This window comes from Candoia aspera, chromosome 4 (assembly GCF_035149785.1).
Source record: "Candoia aspera isolate rCanAsp1 chromosome 4, rCanAsp1.hap2, whole genome shotgun sequence".
Lineage (NCBI taxonomy): Eukaryota > Metazoa > Chordata > Lepidosauria > Squamata > Boidae > Candoia > Candoia aspera.
The window spans coordinates 20,108,424-20,130,302 of record NC_086156.1 but is presented as its reverse complement, the minus strand read 5'-3'; the positions used below and the strand labels follow the sequence as shown (position 1 = coordinate 20,130,302).

General features: G+C 39.2%; 1 protein-coding gene across 1 annotated transcript in view; it reads right to left on the bottom strand.

Moving 5' to 3' along the window:
- The window catches only part of NEBL (nebulette), a 159,306-nt gene extending 140,393 nt beyond the window's left edge, over positions 1-18,913 (bottom strand). The window contains exons 1-2 of the mRNA XM_063303539.1: positions 18,683-18,913; positions 16,253-16,347 (exon numbers count right to left, since the gene is read on the bottom strand). Of these exons, the coding sequence (XP_063159609.1) occupies positions 16,253-16,347; positions 18,683-18,751 (164 nt within the window). The 5' untranslated portion in view covers positions 18,752-18,913. The remainder of the gene's footprint in view (positions 1-16,252; positions 16,348-18,682) is intronic.
- Positions 18,914-21,879: the final 2,966 nt, after the last annotated feature.

Here is a 21,879-nt window from a genome sequence, read left to right as displayed (position 1 = left end):
ACACCATTTGGGGAATTCTGGGGGTTGTAGTCCACATATCTGAAAGTTGCCAAGGTTGAAAAACACTGCTCTAAACCAATAAATCTCATGTCAGTATTTCTGTATGAAAATTGTTATAAGAACAACATAAGAAGAAATCTTTAAAAGAAAAAACACTAACTACTTCTTCATTATAACCCTTCACAAAATTTCATTTCCAACTCATCTTCACATATTTACTAGATAAGGAACACAGATATGGAAGACATCTGTGTATCTTGCAAAATGTTGTTGGCAGTAATTCCATTAAAACATCCTTCTTGGCATGGTTTGACATTTAATTATTCTATTAACTCTGCCTTTCAAATATAATAAAAGCCAGCATTCATGTAGCAGCTTGCATTTCCAAGTTTAAAGAGGACTGTCCAAATTTTATTTTGAGAAGCAGAAAACATTTGCCAGTGTTTTCTGCTTACAGAAGGAGACAGAAAATTTTCTTTCCAAATATTTCTATTTATATTTTAATAATTGGCAGCATTAGGATAATGCACATCCAGTGTACTCTTATTTTAATAGTCATATTACTAATGATGTTTCTGCTTTCAAAAAACAGATAGCAGTAACTTTAAAATTTAATCCAGGTAAGTGTTAAGGCTATTCTGCAGAGCTGGCATCAAACCAGCACAGCTATGTGGAAAATGTAATCACTGAAAACTTAGAAGTATAAAATCCTATTCTCAGACACTATCTTTATTAAGACAAAGTTGATAAGAATTTTTGCAATTATTAAAAATATCTATATAATATTTTTTTTAAAATACTCAATTCACCCTTACTTTAGAGTAGCAGTCCCTGAGACCCTTTCGGGTGTCCACAAAGTAAATAAATAAATATTTTAAAATTTCTCAGTTTTAATTTCTAATACATTAAATTTTGATAGATATAGCCTACTATTCATTTCATCTAAACACATGAAAAAAAATGCAGCTGACTGGTTGATGAAATTCATGAAATGTTAGTAAAATTTTCAGAGGTTAGTTGATAGCCTTACTATGACCTTTCTTGCCAATTGTTTATTCTTGTGACTTCAACTAGAAATTAAAAAATGACTCCTTTACACTGAGTTTGATTCTACTTACAGGTACCTTCTCATAACATCGTCACATTGCTCAAGAATACGTAATTACTTTAACTTTTTCTATAGGAGAAGGTATGTTGGAGATGGGCGGTAGCAAAATTTGAATAATAATAATAATAACGATGTTAGTCTGTTGGAGCAAAATAGCATACTACTTAAAGACTAACAAATATATTAAGGGACAGACTTAAGTAGAGTATGAAATAAGCCATGCAAGTTTACGTCATAACACACGTTAGTTTTTAAGCTCCCATGAAATGCTTTGAAATTTGTCTCTGGCACTCTAAAGATTTTTGTTTAATGCATGCAAATAGAAATGTATGGTTCTATTTGACAACATAACTGATGGATCTTCCATTATAATCCAAAATGTGGAATTCCTTATTAGTCTGAGGCATTGTCATCTGTAGGCTCCAGCTGCTTTTGTCAAAATGACAAAAAAGCATCATGCCATTGTGCCACAGGCCCACTCTGTTTAGATGTATATGTGATGTCATGATGCATGTAAGAAAGGGGAAGGTCTAATGGCACAAGGATATAACAGTACTGTTGTTAGAATGACCCACTGATACCACCATCACCCCCATAGACACTGCTTCTCTGAAGGATTTGAAAAAAGGAGAGAAAATTAAACATTCCTTCTTCCATTCCTTTGAAAGTCTAAGACTCACTGCAGTGGAGCATAATGGACCCAGTGCTAACAGGCTCATATTTCTGAACCCAGTTTTACTGGTCAAGGTGCTGCGCTTGTCCAGTACCAATCTTCCTAGAGATTAGGCTAGTGGCAACTCTGTTTCTCCTCCTATCTCCAAATGATAAAACAAAACAGCACTTGATTGAAAACACTAAGAAATTTCCAGGCTAATAACCAGTACTTAGTCTTTCAACACACAGCTACCAACATCCATATTTAATATTATGGCACATAGCAACCAAGCATAGCAGAGTAATTATGAATTTGCAAGTTTTTGAAGAACAAAAGGGTATTGAAAGATGGGCAGGCTGGCAATCGAGAGATAGAGAAAATAAAGCTTCATGAAATACAGAGGTGAACTTAGATCAAGGAGACTCAGATTCAATTCACACACTGTCATGATGCTCAGTGCCTCTAAGGCCATGACCAACAGGGCAGAGGAAACATTTGCCTCATGCCTTCAATAAAGAAGTACATCAGTAGCAGTAATGAACTCTACTACATTTCAGTTTTTGAAATATTCAGAAGATTCCTTTCAAGGTAATAACACTTGTCGGTTAAAATGTATTTCCAGGAACAAGAGTCGCTTCAGAGCTCCAGGAACCCAGGGCATTCTATTTACTGAGTTACTGACTTCAGCAGAGAGATCAATTCTTCTTGTCCTAATTTCTGAGCCCTCTTTAAAGAGTTGCAAACAACTGCCACATTTGCATTCGGCACACTCCAAAGCACTTTTGTAGGATCACATTCCAATCATTGCATAGCTCTGAGTATTACTTTGACGAGTACTTTATCGCAGCGTTCCTCAGCCTTGGCAACTCTAAGCTGTGTGGACTTCAACTCCCAGAATTCCCCAGCCAGCTTAGAGTTGCCAAGGTTGAGGAACCCTGCTTTACCGTACTCCTAGGAAAACATATGCAAGATAAATTTGTTGTCCATTAAAGGAGCTTCCACAACCTGTGCTTTCAGATCAGTTGAGATGACAGTTCTCAGAATGCCCTGCCAACAAGGCCAATCACAGTACCTTGTTGCCGCATTGGGAACGTAGATAATGTCCATTATAATGAAAAGTTTGGAAAAGACTGCTTTAAGATGTCATAAAAAAGCTCTTTTTCAAAGGTTTAGTGATTTACCTTCATTGTTCCTTTTTCTTTTCTTTTTTTAATTTCAAGTATCTGAGATTATAACTTAAAACTGCTGGTTTGGTTTTGTTTTGTTTTGTTTTAATTTTTACTTCGTATATCTTGGTTTCCATTACTTTTGCAAGGGTTCTGCCAGCCTTGAAGAGATTTCTCTTGGAAGCAAGGTTAGCTGGCTCTCAGCAAAACAGCAGAATTTTTACTCAGATTTTTGTTGTCTGGCTTTTTATGCAAGCTAACAATCTTGTCTTTGTTGTAGTCATTTTTCTGGAGCTTTCATTAGTGACCATATACTTTGGTCACTAAGCAGAGCAACAAATACTGAACACACTTTAGTTTCAAAGGCTGAAATATTCACAACCAAACCATAGTATTGCAATATACTGTTATACTGTTACTTTATGTATGCCTCAGCAGTTGACAGCACCTGGTTGATCTTTGCTGGATATGGAAGTAAGGCTTGGTTGACACTTAGAAGGGAGATCATCTAAGGGAATAGCCAGGTTGTAAACTGGACTGGGAAGCTGAAAAAACTTTCTGTGAGAAAGCAGTGGCAAATGAGTTTCGTACTGTTGCCCAGAAAACTAAACTAATGTGTCCATGACATCCCCAAAGGTCAACCTCAAAGGACACTTCATTTATAAAGACATAACTCAAAAGAGGCTTTATTTACATGTACAGAAAACAGCACAGCTTGCAGATGTAGTGAATAGACCATTCTATGTTCTGCTACATTAAATGACAAACAACTACAAGCTTAAAGAAACCAGGCCTCTATAATTTTTCAAAACTGGCTTTTACAGAAAAAGTTCAGCGTGCTGTTTTGTTTTGTTTTGTTTTAGTGTCATGATGACACAAAAAAAGGTTCAGGAAATTATCAGGTGCCCAGAAAACTGTAGCTTGGAATGTTCAAGATGGTCACTTATCTCTACCAGGCAAAAATCAGGTTTGAGGCCATACTTCTTGCAGATACACATGCAGGCATGTGCTTAAAGAAAAAAATTAATGCCATTGCATTAAATGGCAAGGGCTCTTTCCCAAGATATATGAGCAGATGGTAGAAATTACAGAATTTGTATTTCCATCTTTCAGTCCTATCACTCAGGGTGTCAATGTTCTCAGGACATCTTTTACTTAAGAATCATGAACCCATATTTTCAAATCCTGTCTATCTATTGCTTACTCTATTTTTTTAACGAACTTTATTGATTTTTCAAAGTGTAGCTAAAATACAAAATATAGAGTATAAATAAGACAGAATACAGAACTAAAGAAAAAAGAAAAACTATAAAAGCAAAAAAAGCAAAAAAAGAAAGTGACTTCCAACCTTCTCCAATACAGATATAAATGCATTTTATACAGATGTAGTCTCTTACCATTAGTTAAACCTTAGTAACATTATTTCTATAAAATCAAACCATTCAGTTATCAAAACCCAAAATCAAAGCTTTATTTTCTTTACACAAGCAAATAATCTAGAAGTGGTTGCCAAGTAGAAACAAATCCAGACACAGTATTTTCTCTTATCAACACTGTTAGCTTAGCCATTTGGGTTACTGCTTACTCTATTTTGATCTAGCATAAATCTTAAGAAGTTTTTACCACCAAATTCAAAGTGTTTACCCCAAAAAGATAGCCAGTCAACAATGTACTTATTGTATATTGATTCTGGTAAGAATAAACTACAAAGTAATACAAATAACAATAAGATTATTATATTTACTGAAAACATATAAAGCAGGAGGATCTTAAGGTGATCTGATTAAAAGAAAACAGACTTTTAATAGTGGCATCACAAATGTGCTTTCAATCACTCTTTGGAATATCCAGGATACCTATCCATTGTTACATGTGAACAAACTGAAACTTGGATTATGATCAATCCATTAACTATCTGATTTCTCCACTAATAATGCTGGCTGAATTTTGTTTTCCATTATATTTGACATAATAGCAAATGCCTGGGTTACATTACTGTATAAATAACTGAAAGAAGTCCCATAAAATCACTAGCATACACCAAGTAGGCAAAAATTTAACAATACATCCCTATCTTTCAGGTGGGCAACTGAAGTCTAAAAAAAAAAATGCAAACATGCCTGAGATTAATTTACATATACATTCCAAGAAAAGGCCTAAATGGGAGTCTAAACAGATATTTAGGGATTCTATTCACTGTGTCCATAGTGGTAACCCACCCGTATCTTAACTACAAGACAACACTCCAGAATTCCAATTTTCTGATTCTTCTCCATATATTATACACACACACACACACACAGAGAGAGAGAGAGAGAGAGAGAGAGATTCTTTCATTCATTCATTCATTCATTCATTCATTCATTCCCACCTATTTATCCAAATTCCTATCTGGGTAATAATGCAAGCTGGTAATGAAACATAACACCAACCTGGGAAATATTACAGATTCCTGCTGGCTGAAATACAAGCAAAGACATCAGTTTACCACCAAATCAGAGTCCGCTGTGAACAACAGAAGTTGGTTTCCAGTGCAGTATTTATTACATCCAGTCCGACTCTTGAGGAACCTGGCATTATTAAAACACATTTAGAGTCTTTTGTATTCCAGGCTGCTGCCAGAATACAAGGTGCCCTTGTGCCAAATTCTATGTAATGCCCCACAAAACCATTTTTGTTAATATTCACAATTTATTTAATATAAATACATAACAAAAGTTATGCAAAGGCCTGTCGGGTCACAGTTATAGGCTCCATCATCAGTCTCAACAGCCAAGTATCCATGTGTGAAGTCAGTGAGTCTGTGTTGTTAATATTGTACTCCTCTTTTTTTTTTTTAATTGTAACTGGTACCTCCTTCATATGCTGTGCACAATTTGCACAGAAGTGCATCCCTGGCCTCACATAGACAGACCCACATAAACTAGTTACATCTCACCCCCTAACTTTAAGAAGGAAATTATGTCTTTTTGCAGTAGTGTTGCTTAGCTACTAGAAATCAAAAATCTTTGATCTGCAGAAATCTAGCAGAACCCTAATCTGCTTTCTTTTCTTTCTTTTCTATCCCTGAATAATAAACAGCACATTTGTGGAGCTTTTTGAGATGAGAAGATTCCTTATTGTACTTCACTGTTACAGAACAAAAACAAAAATCTCTCCCACACTAAAGTTGGGATTTTGGAATTATGCCTTCCAATAATGTTGGAATTATGCCTTCATAATTACTACCATCTTGCTGCATTCCTCCTAGTTCAATGGGCTAAAAAGCTGTCCTTAATTCCATGTTTCAGTCACTAAACCATTTTACTTCTGCTGCTTTACAGGTTTTCATAATTAACTTACTGTTTTTGTTTATAACCCTATCTACCTAATGTTAAGCTCCATTTAACCCAAATCAATATCTAGATGGTGATGCTTTTTTCTTCTTACACTCTCTTTGCAGCATTATTGTATCCTTTTACATTGAAATAAATAAATAAAAATCTAAGGATAAATGGGAGAATGATCTGGAGCTAGGCTTACCATATCCGTGTTGCAAAAATCCAGGTGACCAGTAGATGGCAAAGAGATACAAAACATTTTCTTTGCTGCCCCCTCATAGTCATCTGGAGTTTTGCAGCCCAGAAATGGCTATCTAAAGCAGACGTTAAAAGTGGATGGGGAATTAAAACCATATAAAGGATAGTAAAGGTGTGTTATGTTATGAAAACAACGGAAATTGAACTCAAAGGAGGAAATGAAAAGGTTCTTGGCTGCAGTGTAGCAAACACAGATTGCTGGGATAACATATCACTCCTAATAGCTTTGCCAGGCTAAGTATTCATTTCAAAGGTTATGCCACGCTCATGATATTTAGGAACCCATTTCATTCACTCAACCATAACCACTAAATTGTTTTTCTAAGCTTGCATTGTCTGGTACATTTTGATTAATGTATTAGTTTAATAGTTAAAATCACTTACAAACTGATCTCTGCAACATCTATAAGATTTAGTCAAACTAACTTTTTGTTGTTTATTCGTTTAGTCGCTTCCGACTCTTCGTGACCTCATGGACCAGCCCACGCCAGAGCTTCCTGTCGGTTGTCAACACCCCCAGCTCCCCCAGGGACGAGTCCGTCACCTCTAGAATATCATCCATCCATCTTGCCCTTGGTCGGCCCCTCTTCCTTTTGCCTTCCACTCTCCCTAGCATCAGCATCTTCTCCAGGGTGTCCTGTCTTCTCATTATGTGGCCAAAGTATTTCAGTTTTGCGTTTAATATCATTCCCTCAAGTGAGCAGTCTGGCTTTATTTCCTGGAGGATGGACTGGTTTGATCTTCTTGCAGTCCAAGGCACTCTCAGAATTTTCCTCCAACACCACAGTTCCAAAGCATCGATCTTCCTTCTCTTAGCCTTCCTTATGGTCCAGCTCTCGCAGCCATATGTTACTACGGGGAACACCATTGCTTTAACTATGCAGGCCTTTGTTGTCAGTGTGATGTCTCTGCTCTTAACTATTTTATCGAGATTTGTCATTGCTCTTCTCCCAAGGATTAAGCGTCTTCTGATTTCCTGACTGCAGTCAGCATCTGCAGTAATCTTCGCACCTAGAAATACAAAGTCTTTCACTGCCTCCACGTTTTCTCCCTCTATTTGCCAGTTATCAATCAAGCTGGTTGCCATAATCTTGGTTTTTTTCAGGTTTAGCTGCAAGCCAGCTTTTGCACTTTCTTCTTTCACCTTCATCATAAGGCTCCTCAGTTCCTCTTCGCTTTCAGCCATCAAAGTGGTATCATCTGCATATCTGAGATTGTTAATGTTTCCTCCAGCGATTTTAATTCCAGCCTTGGATTCCTCAAGCCCAGCATGTCGCATGATGTGTTCTGCGTACAAGTTGAATAGGTAGGGTGAGAGTATACAGCCCTGCCGTACTCCTTTCCCAATCTTAAACCAGTCCGTTGTTCCGTGGTCTGTTCTTACTGTTGCTACTTGGTCGTTATACAGATTCTTCAGGAGGCAGACAAGATGACTTGGTATCCCCATACCACTAAGAACTTGCCACAATTTGTTATGGTCCACACAGTCAAAGGCTTTAGAATAGTCAATAAAACAGAAATAGATGTTTTTCTGAAACTCCCTGGCTTTTTCCATTATCCAGCGGATATTGGCAATTTGGTCTCTAGTTCCTCTGCCTTTCCTAAACCCAGCTTGTACATCTGGCAATTCTCGCTCCATGAATTGCTGAAGTCTACCTTGCAGGATCTTGAGCATTACCTTACTGGCACGTGAAATGAGTGCCACTGTTTGATAGTTTGAACATTCTTTAGTGTTTCCCTTTTTTGGTATGGGGATATAAGTTGATTTTTTCCAGTCTGATGGCCATTCTTGTGTTTTCCATTTGCTGGCATATAGCGTGCATTACCTTGACCGCATCATCTTGCAAGATTTTGAACAGTTCAGCTGGGATGCCGTCGTCTCCTGCTGCCTTGTTATTAGCAATGCTTCTTAAGGCCCATTCTAACTTAAACTAACTTAACTTAAACTAACTTAACTCCAAACTAACTTAAGTCTACTGATATCAATAAATCTTCTCTAAATATGACTGAGTCCAGTCATGGTTTTACCAATTTTATAGGTTTCAGGTTTTTATCAGAAATATTAAGCTCTTGAACGATGACTTGCCCTCAGGCCAAATATGATAAGCAGTCATCAATGAAATTGAATTCTTGCTTTTGTTATATAGATTAAGCACATGAATTATTAAATTATTTACTTTCGAACTATATGAGACTTCTTTACATAAGCATCTTTGCAGAAATTTGTTGTGTTTATGCTCAATTTCAACTTTTGACGTGAATCCCTATTACTGAATGATTTGCAATAGCCTAGGTTAATGTGTCAAAAATGAAATTAAACCTATAAAGGTGTATTTACAAACCTGACAAAATTAGCAGAATTTGAAGTAGCTGATGTTCACAGAGGCTGGCTGTTTCCTGCATTCCATGGGATGAAATGGAATTGTGAAGAGATTATTTCTCATTTCATTCCTCTGTTACTCTTTCTGCATCACCCCTCAGTGCAGGATAAGGACAGATTTTTAAGTAGGATCATGTTCACAAGAGATATTGACTCAATTTGTCAGTTTCCTGTTTGAAGATCATGCTGTTCAAAATGTGATATTTAAGCATTCAGAAATACCACTCACCTTTTTCTAACATAGTTAATATCGGCCCCCCAGGAGAAAAGCCTTAAGGCTATGCTTAATATAGCAGCCAGTGAGTAATAATGCACATTTTACAATCTCATCTGCTTGCAGGAACAGAAGAGTGAAACATCCCTTGGGTAATTCAGATTCTATTTCTGAAAACGCTCACATTTGAAACAGCAATTTTCTAAAGAGCTCATATCAGCCATATGAATAAGTAAAATGTTCAGTATTAAATATGTAAGTTACATATGTATCAAAATCACTCTTCAAGCAAGTAATTATTACTCTCTTCAATAATTAGAGTCTTTAAAATTTAAAAGTATAAAGAATATTAAAACCAAATCCAACTATACAATTTAAAATAAACACTAAGAAATTCAAGTTGCTAAGTGAAAATTAATCATTTGACCTATGATTTGCTAAATAATTGTAAAACTTTTTCAGACAGTAGATAATATTTTAATGCCTAAAGAAACATCTGTTGTTGTTATTTTACTGAAGAGCAGGCCAGTTGTGAAATGCATTCAACATTCATTCCCATCAATCTGTCTGCCGGTTGCCTCAATAGGAGCTCTAGTTTCCTCTAACATTAAAAGGAAGATTTTTTAAAATAAACTATGGAAAGCAACCTGATTTGGTTTGACCAACTAGATGAAAAACAAAAGCAAGTAAATAAATCACAAGCTGGAAAAAAGCAACTTGCCCTTTTCAGGGATCAAAAGGGATCTCTGTTTTCTGAAAAGCAAACAGACACTTTGCATACCAAACTAGAAATATTGGGCACACACCCTAAGTTAAACATTTTAATATCCCATGTGTTCCAAAAGGAGCTTTGGGGAACCACAAGGAATTGATTTAAATAAAAGTGTTCCACATCCAGTATGCAAAAGTGGATTTTAGTCAATTGTCAAACTGAAAGCATTTAATGCATAGTAGGTGAAAAATTCTGGGGAAGTCTGAAGATAATCCTTCCAAGAAGAATTATCATTTTATCTGTCCATGACTCCTAAATAAACAAGGCTCAGCATAAAAGGGCAAGGATGCTCAACTTTTAGAGCACAGCCTATGTTGAAATGGAGAAGAAAGTCTTAGCCCTTAATACCACAGAGCAATGGACCCAATCTTTCCTTAACCCCACCCTGTCATATGCAATTAGAATAACACATCATCATTCATTCTTTGACAACTCCAACTGTTGTGTACGTTTGTGACTGTCCAGTCTAATATCTGCTTGCCTAAACAGCTATAGTTCATTGAAACCAGCACTGGCATCATCAACCAGCCATTTATTTTTATAGAATCTCCTTTGTAGTGGACATTCTAATATTTTGCTTTCCTACAAATGTAATTTTCCTTACTTTCCTAAGAGTAATCTTGCTGGTGCATATTGCCCATGCCCATTTTGTTCTTATTCTTATACTTCAACACCAATCTATTTCAGATTAGGAGAAATTCTTGTTATTTCTTACTATTTTGACTAATAGCTTTCATTTTGGCTGGTTTTGTCAATCTCACATTTGACTTTAATATTAGGCCTTAAAGTGCCAAACTTTACGATTATCTTTATATTGTTCAAATTTAATGTTATTTTTTAAAATATTAGTTGAATGTTCTTCCTTTTTCTTTTAACACTTTCTAAATTCTTACGTCTTTTTTAAAATTTTGTAGATCTTTAATGTATTCTATTTCCTTTTTCCTTCTTTCTATTTTTTGCTTTTCTCTGATTTTATTCTTTAAGTATCTCTAAAAATCAAATATCCTGTAACATTATTTCTTTGCCTTCCTTTCTTTTTCATTCTACTCCTTCTGAAATAGCCTTCAAGCTATTATTTTATAACTAGATGTACATGGTGTTTTTTTGATACTCACAGTAAATTTTCATTTTGGGTTGAGTCTAAAGGCTTTGCCTTTCCATCACAGTAACATTTAAGATAACATGCCATTTCTAGACCATAAATCCCAAGTTATGCAACCTACCTGCTTCTACTCTGTACTTGTTTTGTTTGTTTGATTGGCCTATTGATTGTTTGACTTATATCCATCTGTCCTCTAGGATCTCAAGGCAGTGTATATAGCACTCCCTCTCCAATTCTTCCCAACAACCCCGTAATGTAAGTTGGGCTGAGAGGGAGTGACTAGACCAAAGTCACCGTCAGCTACCATGGCTAAGGCTACACTTGAAAGTGGGCTTCCCCAATTCTAATCCAACACCTTAGCCACTATACTGAATGGATAGCTTTTGTCTTTCAGTAGGAATAGAGGAAGAGGTTTCAGATGGGAATAGCTTTTCATATACTGTATATACAGTATTTAAAGATTTTCACATAGGTAAAGGATAAACATGAAACTATAGAGTGGAATTAAAAGAGAAAGAAAGGTAAAAGGTAAAAGGAAAAGTAGAAAAGACAGTTTAGTCAGGAAAAGAAAAAGAAAGGATATATAAAGAAGCGGCTTCCAATTTTCTTTACAGCAGTTACAAACAAATTCATTATCTCTCCTCCCTCTTTAAAATTATAAGATGGTTCTTGTCTTTCCATATTCAACCCTTTTTAATCAGCAAATTCAATTTTTCCAGTCTTTTATAAAAGTACTTGTTGTCTTATCCCTGATCAGAAAGGTCAATTTCGCCATTTCCACAAGTTCTGCCATCTTCACAATCCATTCCTCCATTGTGGTTATTTCAGTATTTTTCCATCTTTGTGCATATAATAGTCTCGCTGCAGTTACCATATACAAAATCAGTCTTCTATAAGTCTTATCTAATTGGCTATCCATAAGTCCCAATAAGAAAAGTTCTGGTTTTGTCTGAATATTGTTTTTCTAAAAATTCTTTGTATCATTTTATGTATTTGGACCCAATACAGGTTTTTTTGCTTTTTCACAAGTCTACCATGCATGGTAAAATGGCCCTTCATTAGATGAAAATAGCTTTTCCAGTACAATTCTGCTCAAACTATTGAGGAACTTTATTCTGGGCAAGCTTTCCTCAATCCGTTGCTCTACATATCTGGTAGACTACAGCTTGTATCAGTCCCATCAGCATGGGCCAGTTACAGCCCAATATGTCTGGAAGTTACAAATTGGGGAATGCCAAATATAAGCCTAATTCCCTAATCCCTCAGCAAATGCATTTACAAGGGTTTGCTGTGGTTTAATGTTTACTGTTGTCTGGGGGAACTGCATATAAATTCAAAGTTCTCAGCAGCAAATATGTAGTAATATTTAGAAAGAAAGATTCCAAGTAGTCTAAAAATGTTTACTACTCAATGGATATAAGGACAAAACTCTGGGATAATAAGTCATCATTCCTTCTCAAAGCAAAAAAGAAAAAGAAGGTATGCAATTTCATGAATACAATCAAAATAACAAAAATTATGGGAGTTCTTTTGGGGAAGATTTTTCACAGCAATTAACAATGGGCCAGGCTAATACTCAACATTTTCTACTCATGGGAAACACATTTACATTATACTGAAGGAAATAAAACGTTCACTGGAAAAATCCACGATTTATTACTGGAGAGTGCTTATTTTTAATCTATGGGGGCAGTATATTAGAATTGCTCCTAAATTGATTGCATAGGTATTTTGAGTTGGATACAGATATATTGCATTGGATCCAATTATGATTAATTATTTTGAAGTTTATAGTGTGTCATTGATTAGATACTTTATTGTACATATAGTGTCTAAAGAAATTATTGCAATTCACGTCATCATGTAGAATTACAGGGTTGAAAGAGGCCTTCTAGTCGAACCACCTGGCCAGTGCAGGAACCCTTATACCAATGATGGAGCATCCACAACTTCAGGAGGCAGGCTGTTCCATTGCTTAATAGCTCTCACAGTCAAGAAATTCCTCCTTAGTTCACATTTGGACCTCTCACTGTAAAGCTTGCACCCACTGGTTCTTGTCTTACCCTCAGATGCTAAGAAGAGTAAATCTACTTCTTCCCCGTGACATCCCTTCTGACATCTCTCCCTTCTCTTCTTTAAGCTAAACTGCTTTAACTGCCTTAACTCTTTTAACTGCTCTTTATAGGATTTAGTCTCCAAGCCCCTTACCGTCTTACCATCTTCTCTACAGAAGCTGTTTCCAGTTCCTCTGCATAGTAGCCCTTTGGATTGAGATACAGCTAATTCTCCATACAGTCAAGAAGTTACAATAATTATGTATTTACTTCAGTTGTAAGAAGGTTTTTATAGATATAGATGCTCCCTTCAGTTTAACTTTAAAAACTGCTTACAGGATAATGCAACAGCAATTCACAATATACAAATAGTACAGAAAACTGATGTAGCAAAAATGGTAAAACCAGCACTAATATTTAACTAGAACTAGTACTATTTCCAGCTACCAGTTCTATTCTGAACTGAAGCATCACAGCAACAGCAGTGACACAGTGAAGTCTATAATCTATCATGGTGCTACCTGGAAGGTAAGGGTAAGCTAGTGATTAAGATGTTGGACTTGGACCAAGGAGACCCAAGTTTAAGTCCTCATTTGACTTCAAAACTCACTAGGTGAAGTTTTGCCTGTCACTCTCTCACTCCAATCTCCCTCACAGGCTTGAGAAGAAAATGAGGAGAGTGTTGGAGATCTTAACAAATCAGCATGCCTCATGTTAGCATATTTATGAGTTGCTCTAGGATGCAGACTCTATGTGAGAGGTAGCTGTTTGTTGCCACTCCCACTTCCTCTCTCTCTCTTCCTCCTTCTTCAGCATCTGGAAGAAGCATGCTTTGCTTCTCTCTCCATCTTGGGCCTAAAGCCATGTGCTTGCCCCTTTCTTCCATGCAGCTCTTAGCAGCTATAGGGCTAAGAGTTCATTAAGTTTAGGGAAAGAACAGAAGAAACGGAGAATCTTCATTTTTCCACCGAAGATGGATGTAACTGAACCCAGAATAAAGTCAGCAAGACTCTTTTTGCTTATCTTAAACCTACTTTGTCTAAGCGTGTAATTTTTTATGCTTGGGAGGGCTAAGTGTGTAAGATCAATAACCTGTATTTCTCTAACATGCTCATTAAAGCTATTTAAGATAATATTATTTTTCTGCGCGCAGCTTCTCTGCTGTGTTAAGCTCTGCTCCATTCAATGGTCCTAGCTATCCACTAATGGCTTCAAAGAGACCTTTATGTAAACCACCTTTGCTTCTGGAGGAAAAAAGCAGCATTAATCTACAACTAAATGATAAATCTCAGCAGAGACCTTCAAGTAAGCCAACCTGAACTCTCAGGAAAAAAAAGTGGGACATAAATGCAAATATACATTTTTAAGTAATGAATTGTTTAGGGATAGTTATAGCTGGCACATCTACCATAGCTAGTAAAAAGCACTTTGTACTCTAGAGGTTATATGACCTAAAGTACAAGCCAACAACTATCAGCATCCTCAATTCCTGATTCTTCAAGTAGTATGCAATCCTAGCCAGAAGAAAGTGTTCAACATTTTTTGCTCACACAAACCAAATTTTCATTGCATGTGGGGCTCGCTAGGATTCAATTTTTGTTTATTGATCCTAATCCAATCCATTTTTATAATAGTCAATATCACATTTAAAATATATAAGCCAATACTCTCCACAAAGAAGAAAATACTATGAAACAGTAATTTTTGTGTAGAACTGTTATCACTACAGCACACATGAATGATCAAGCCTCAAATGGTTAAGGAAATATGACAAAAACCTACACAACTGAAGCTGATGACAGATTCTAAATAGGCACATGAAACTTTCAAAAGGAACTATAACATACAACCTATGTTACTGCCTTTTCAGTTATCCTCTCCAAAAACTACAATGCTATTTCACTTATTTCTTCAAATGAATAATCAGTATCCAATAAACTAATGTCAGTTTCCATTCCTTCTGCATTTCCACTAGTAAAAATGGAGAAGGAGGTAAATCCAGATTCTAATCAGTGACAAGCTTGATATCAGTGGTTGTAAATAAAGGTGAAGAATAATAAATATGGATTTCACAGTGACAGTTTATGGAATTAGTACATTCACCACACATGTATCAGTTCTATGTTTACCTGAAAAGAAAACTAATTTTCCCCCAAATTTACCTTTAAGCAAGAGTATCCTGGATTTGCTAACAATATGGCAATATAGAAAGCAAATTAGTTTTTTCTGTTTAAAATTCTGTTTAATTGTCTTTAAGCTCCTTTCTCGTAAATATACTATTGATTATTACTGATAACATATTTACTATCTATCCAAAAAGCAGAAAGGTCAATTGAGGCTTTCCATGATATACTCACTTTAAATATATATATATATTCCCATAAAATACATAAAACATATCTACTAATTTCATAGGGTTGGTTCCAAAATCATGAGTAGAAACTGTATTGGTACTCTTCAGAGATTAAGAAAGCATATCATTTTAATAGGGCCATTAAAAGTTCTTAAGAATGACTTTGTGCAAATTCTTGTAGAAACTGTAGTCAGTCCTTCTGGATTTGGAGGTAATCGTTCTGACACAAAGTTTTTCTGCTTAAATGAAAAACATGCTTTCTGTGGACAATAAAGACTTCATACTAGCAGAAGAGCTTCACTGGGATCCACCCTAACAATTTACAAAATTGCCTTTGGATAATATATCTGTCAAAGCAAATGTCCATCCTGTCAGTACAAGTAAGGTAAGGTCTTCATCAAGTCAAGTTTGACTGCTGGTGACTTCATTAACACATACATGTAGATCTTGGCAACAGTATGGACAGGGTCACAACTAATGGGGGGCAACTAGGGCATGTGCTTAAGTCAAAACCTGCTCAATTTACAAATGCCACTCATTCTTCTGGAGCATTTTCATTCATGCCAAAAAAAAATGAGCACTGGGGGGTGGCAAAATGAGTGCTGGGGGGGCGCCAAAATGGGCGCGGAATCCATGTTTGCTCCAGGTGACACAGACCCTAGTTGCGGCCCTGAGTATGGAAGTAGTTTGCCATGCCCTTTTTCTGGAATATTTTTTTACTTCTCCATCTAGCCTATAGCACTGGGATTTCCTGATTGTATCCCATGCAAGTAGTAACAGGTTTGACCCTGCTTATCTTTTTTTCAAGATCACCCAAGACAGCTAGGTACTGCCACCTTATTTCTTTAAGTTAACGTTTTTGACACTTACGCATTGCAGTAAGGCTTCTTCTCATATCCTTTGTAGTTGTTCATATTTAGAGCCATTTTGCAGACCTCACAATGGAAACATCCCTTGTGCCAGTACTGAAAGAAAATTTGTATTGTTATAAGTGGTATCACTGCCAACATATGCTATTTATGCAATGAATGGAGGGGCTCCTTTTAACATCTACTAGCTTTCAGTGATAGACTTGAGTAATTTTAAACTTTGGAAGACTCAATGGTCTTACAAAGTAGGCCCTTTAATATATTACTTCAAAATGTGGTAAACAGCCCTATTCCACTTAAGGGCTCTCCTGCTTATTCTGCTGGAAGTCCTCCCTGATAGTACTGCAGCTGCAGAGAATTTACTTCATTGCTTAAGTCAAAACCTGCTCAACTTACAAATGCCACTCATTCTTCTGGAGCATTTTCATTCATGCCACAATTGACATAGCTTGTGATAATGTTGTAAGCCACCCTCAAGTATTTGAAGCAATGGGGGGTTGAAGTCAACAAAGTTATAATGGAATAAATCTGATATTTTACTTCCAGCAGACAATCCTGGCTCCCTTGCTTTTTCATTGGCTCCCTGTTTTCTCCCTCCAACATACATATAGAGAAAGGAGGAAAACACTTTGTGAAGGTAGGGATTAAATTGACCCAAATACTAGTGTCTCCTTTGCTTACAAAAGTCCATGTACAGTTTCTTGAAAGTGACCAGAGATATAAGGTCTCCTCCAAAAATAACAGAATGCCTTCATCTTCTAACCACCAGCCTCTCATGTCTTTAATCTGCCTTCTTAAAAACTGTCTACTGACTGAGCATTTTGTTATTACATTTGTCAAGCCCAATGTGACAGATGTCTTACTAAAAATTTAGGAAACCTCACATCAGCAGGCCTGTTCATGCATCAAACCCTTCTTTTCTAGCCTGCCCCACATCTTTAGTATCTGTAGTTTGACTTCATAGGGTTATTTTGATCCCTCACTGTTCCAGTTACTTTGAGTAACAGAAGGACATGAGATTAAAATATATAATTTTTCAGGGCCCATCCCCCAAATTGAAAGCATAAACACCACCCACTTGTCTGTGTATTCACAGAAACCCATCCTAGTCGACCAAAAATCTGTTAATTCCTCCTCCTGGGGGGCGGAGGCATTTTTGTCACAACCTCACTATTTGCGGTCTCCTTCAGACAATCGCGCTTTTGTGATCCCCAACGGGGCGAGAGAGAAATAATTTCGCCGAGAAGGGCAGGCACGGGAGGCTGATGTACGCCTCGCCCCCTCCCGAGTCTTTGCCTACAGAAGCGGGCGGGCGGGCGGGCGGCCGTTGCGTAACAGCTGCCGCCGGAGAAGCCCCTTCTGCATTGCAGCGCCGGAGGCGAGGAGACAGCTCCGAGTCCCAGATGAGGGACTCACCTTTAGGACTTGGGGAGGTCGAAGGGGGGCAGCCCCTCAGCGTCCATATGGGGGAAGGGGGAGAGGCCTTGTCTCTCACTCCCTCGAAGCCAATGCACACGAACAGGCTTGGGGGATGAGGGGCCGAACGGACCCCCTTTGGAACCTGACAGGGAAGATCAAGCTCGTTACAGTCCTCGCCTCCTCCCTCGGGCAGCAGGCTCGGCGAGCAATGCGTCAGCCGCAGGGTGACAAGTTCATTATTGAAGCCAGGGCCGCTGCGATGCCAGGTGGGGGAGGAGGCGCAGCGGCTGCCCGGGCGACTACTGTAGCTCTCCGGCTCGCCCTGCCGCCTTCAGCGCTTCCGCTCATCCCCGCCACCGCCGCCACCCAGTCCCCACCGGCAGGGGAGAAGCCGAGCCCGCGTAGGGCTGTTCAGCCACGGTCCTCCCCGCGAGGCGCCCGGCTCGAAAGGAGCACACGCATTTCTCTCTATCCATCAGCCCTTCCCGGAACCGCCGCGCAACGAGGCTGGACCGCCTCTACCCTCCTCACACTCCGGTCCTCTTGGGGAGCTCGAAATCAACACTTTTGCCCGCGCGTAAACTGCCCGGCTGTCATTCTGGAGGGGCAGGGGGAGGGAGGGGAAGAGATGAAATGGGAGTGATGGGAGTTGTTATCCAAGACAGGTGACAGGTGTCCGGTAGGAAAGGCTCTTGCCAGCCCCCGCACAGAATCTAACTGCAGATGACATTCCTTTTCCTTCAAGTTCAACCCCACCCCCGCAAAGAATCCCAAACGCTTCCCCGCAAAAAGAAACGAGGGCCTCTAAAATGTCCCAGTTTGGAGTCCTACTTCTGCACGCAGGTAAAATCTGAAGACGACGCCGGAGACCGAGGGCAGGGAGGGGAATGAAGCAACCCCGAAGCGGTTCCTCGCCCATCCCCCCCCGCATGCCCGCCGGGTCCCCTTCCACCCTCCCCGGCCACCCCTCGCCCCCCGCCGCAGCCGGCCCGGCCACCTGGCGCGCGCGCACCTTATCCAGGCAGTTGACTTTCTCGGTCGGGTAGACGACTTTGCCACACCGGGCGCATTGAGGGTTCATGGTCGACCTCCCTGCTAAGCGTCCGGGCGGAAACGGCCGCCAAGGAGGGCAGGGGCATGCCTTGCCCGCCGCAAGCGAAGGTGACTTGCCGGGGGCAGCCTGCGGACTAAGTGGAAGGTCAGCGGCCGAGAATGCGCGGCTCTTCCAGCTGGCGGCGGTGGCGGCTCGGCAGCATGTGCGAGCGAGTGGGAGGGGAACTTCTGCCTGGAGCCGCCTGCGCCAGCCTCCGCCTCGTGCCTGCGCGCTCGGCTCCCCCGCAGAGTGAGCTCCGCACTGAAGGGTCGGTTGCCCAATTCGGGCGCCTTCCTTCCCCGCCAGGCCTCCGAGTGAGGAGACGCGGGGCCTAACCTGCCAGGTAAGCGAGGAGAAGGCGCTAGAGGCCCACTTTCCGAGCGGGTGCCAGCAACGAGAAGGAGGCGCTCTTTTTGCGAAAGTTTTATTCGGGGGCGCGGAGGAGGGTGGGGTGGGGGAGAAACGAAGAGATTGGGAAAGGCTCCAAAATGCAAAGAAAGCCTTTCACTCTTTTTTTATTTATAAAAATATTGTCATCCGCACTTCATGCTGTAGTATCGAGATAACTGCTTACAATATGCCCAAGTCCCAAAATATGGCACTGCAGAGTACAGCAAGATAATGGAGCAGCTATGTAGTGGTGAAGGGGCTGGATTGGCCCTGGGAGACCCAGCTTCAAGAGCATCTTCAGGCATGGAGGCTCATGGGGTGACTTTGGGCCAGCCCTCCTCTCTCAGCTCAACCTACCTCACAGGGTGGTGGTTGTGAGGAAAAATGAGAGTACTGTGGCTGCCATCTTGAGGTGCTGAATGAAAGGTTGGATATAAATCTAGCCAATCAATCAAAAGCACAGAGGCATCAGAATGAGCAATCCAGCGTATAGTTCAAAATGATTGGACAAATAAACACTAAGATTTAAACTGATGTTCAATCTGTGGCAGAATTGGAGCAAGTAAAGGGCACTGATTAACCCCCAAAAGCTAAGTACCTTTTTCAAGAAGCCTGCAACTCCGTGTTAAGAGCATATTCACCCAATTCTTAGACATGAAAAGCAGCTATTTACAATGCCTCTGGAGAGCCAGTTTTGTCTAGTGGTTAAGACAACAGGCTAGAAACTGGGAGACTGTGAGTTCTAGTCCTGCCTTAGGCATGAAAGCAGGCTGGATGACCTTGGGCCAGTCACTCTCTCTCAGCCTAACCCACCTTATAGGGTTGTTGTTGTGATGAAAATAGGAGGAGGAAGGAGTAATACATATGCCCCCCCCCTTGAGTTATTTATAAAAATAATAAAGGCGGGATAAAAATTAAATAAATAATAATAAATACTATTCTGATTAGGATTTATGGTCTTCATCCAGCCCACTACCGTTTAAGGTACCAGTCCAGCCCCTCTGCAGCCTCACCTAATTTTCTCAGCACACAGACACAGCAAAGTGCCATCAGTGACTGAAGGGTCTTTACTCCAAACTTCCTCATGATCTCATTCATTTGGAGCAATATGGGCAACCACAGGCCTCATGTGATCACAAAATTTTATTTGCAGAACCCAGAACTCCCAGGATCATACTACCAAAATTTCATCAAATAGCAGTAGCAGAATATCCCAGCCAATCTGGGCAGATGGATTATTTTGCTGGATATGCTGAGTGCTGCTTAAACTGCACAAAATGTTTTAAAATGTAGACCAAAAATAACGGTAGCATCTATTTATGTGATACCATTGCATCTGTGTTCTGCCACCTGCGATCCCAGTCAGCAAAATGATTGCAAGTTCTAGCTGATAACACTTAAAAACACAGGGAATACAATGAAACCTTTCAGGAACCTACAGCATAAATTGCATGGAACCAAGACAGACCTCATTCCCACTGTTATGCATTGCTACTTACCAGTATTCAGTTGTGGAATGGAGTGGAATGCTGACGTGAAGTTTCTGTCAATACTGAATGAGCTTCATCTCACACATGCAGGCACATAAATGTTAACAATGTTCTCAAATGCCCATGTATGTACTATAGACAATTGTGTGTGTATATATGTAAAATGCCCTTTTTTGTACAAGTTTCCCTTTAGTTTTCTCACCGGATGCTGCTAAGGTGGTATATTGAGCTTGGCTATTGACTTGACTGTGTCTTGATAATGTGGGCTGTATGGTGAATAGCTGGAGTAGTTATTTTTAATTTATGTTTTCTTCCATGGGAATTAATTGGAAAGAAATGTATTGCACCAGGTTTCAGATTATTTTCAAGTTGTGCTGAGACACAGATATTGTACGGGCTTATAGAGGTATAAAAAAGGTGAAGACTTTGTCAAGTAGAGCTTGACTCTGCTCCTGATGCTTCATGAACACATCCATGCAGTTCCCTTAGCAACAGTATGGAAATGGTTTATCACTGCTTTTTTCCATGTTTTTTTTTACTTCACAGTGTGTCTTACAGCCCTGGGATTAGCTGGTGGTTTTCCATCCAAGTATTAACTAGACTTAACCTTGCTTGGCTTCCAAGCCTAGATATGGTTGGCCAGATGCTGAGATTGTAGAGGTATAAAGGTAAAGATCTGTTCAAGTTGAGTTTAATTATTTCATGGACACATCCATGTGATTTTCTTAGCAACAGTATAGCAGTTGCCATTGCCTTCTTCCAGGATATTGTTTTCAATTTCCCAATCTAGTTTATACAGTAGTTAATAAGAATTCCTGGTGCTCTCCCATCTACAAACTAACCAAACTGAAACCATCTTAGCTTTTCAAGATCAGCCAAGGTCAGCTAGGTGCAAGAGTTCTTTTCCTTGTTTCTTCCTCACTGTGCCCACAACTCCATCCTTATCCTGCTGCATACCTTTTGTAGCTATTCAACTAGCATATCTTTTCCAGTGAAACCAGAACTCCAGCAAAGTGTTTCAGTAGTTGACTAGGATATTTTCAGTGCAGATATCTTCTAAATCTAACATTTTAGATTCCACAGGTATAACAAGTTTTCATCATACCGAGTGGCTCCTCAGCCAGCATACCTTAAAGATAAGACTGCTGTGTTATATGAGACAGGTGTATTTCCTAGTACGAAAGCAGCAACCTTAAGTATTAGTATTTGCTATATGGGAACTGCATTGTGAATACC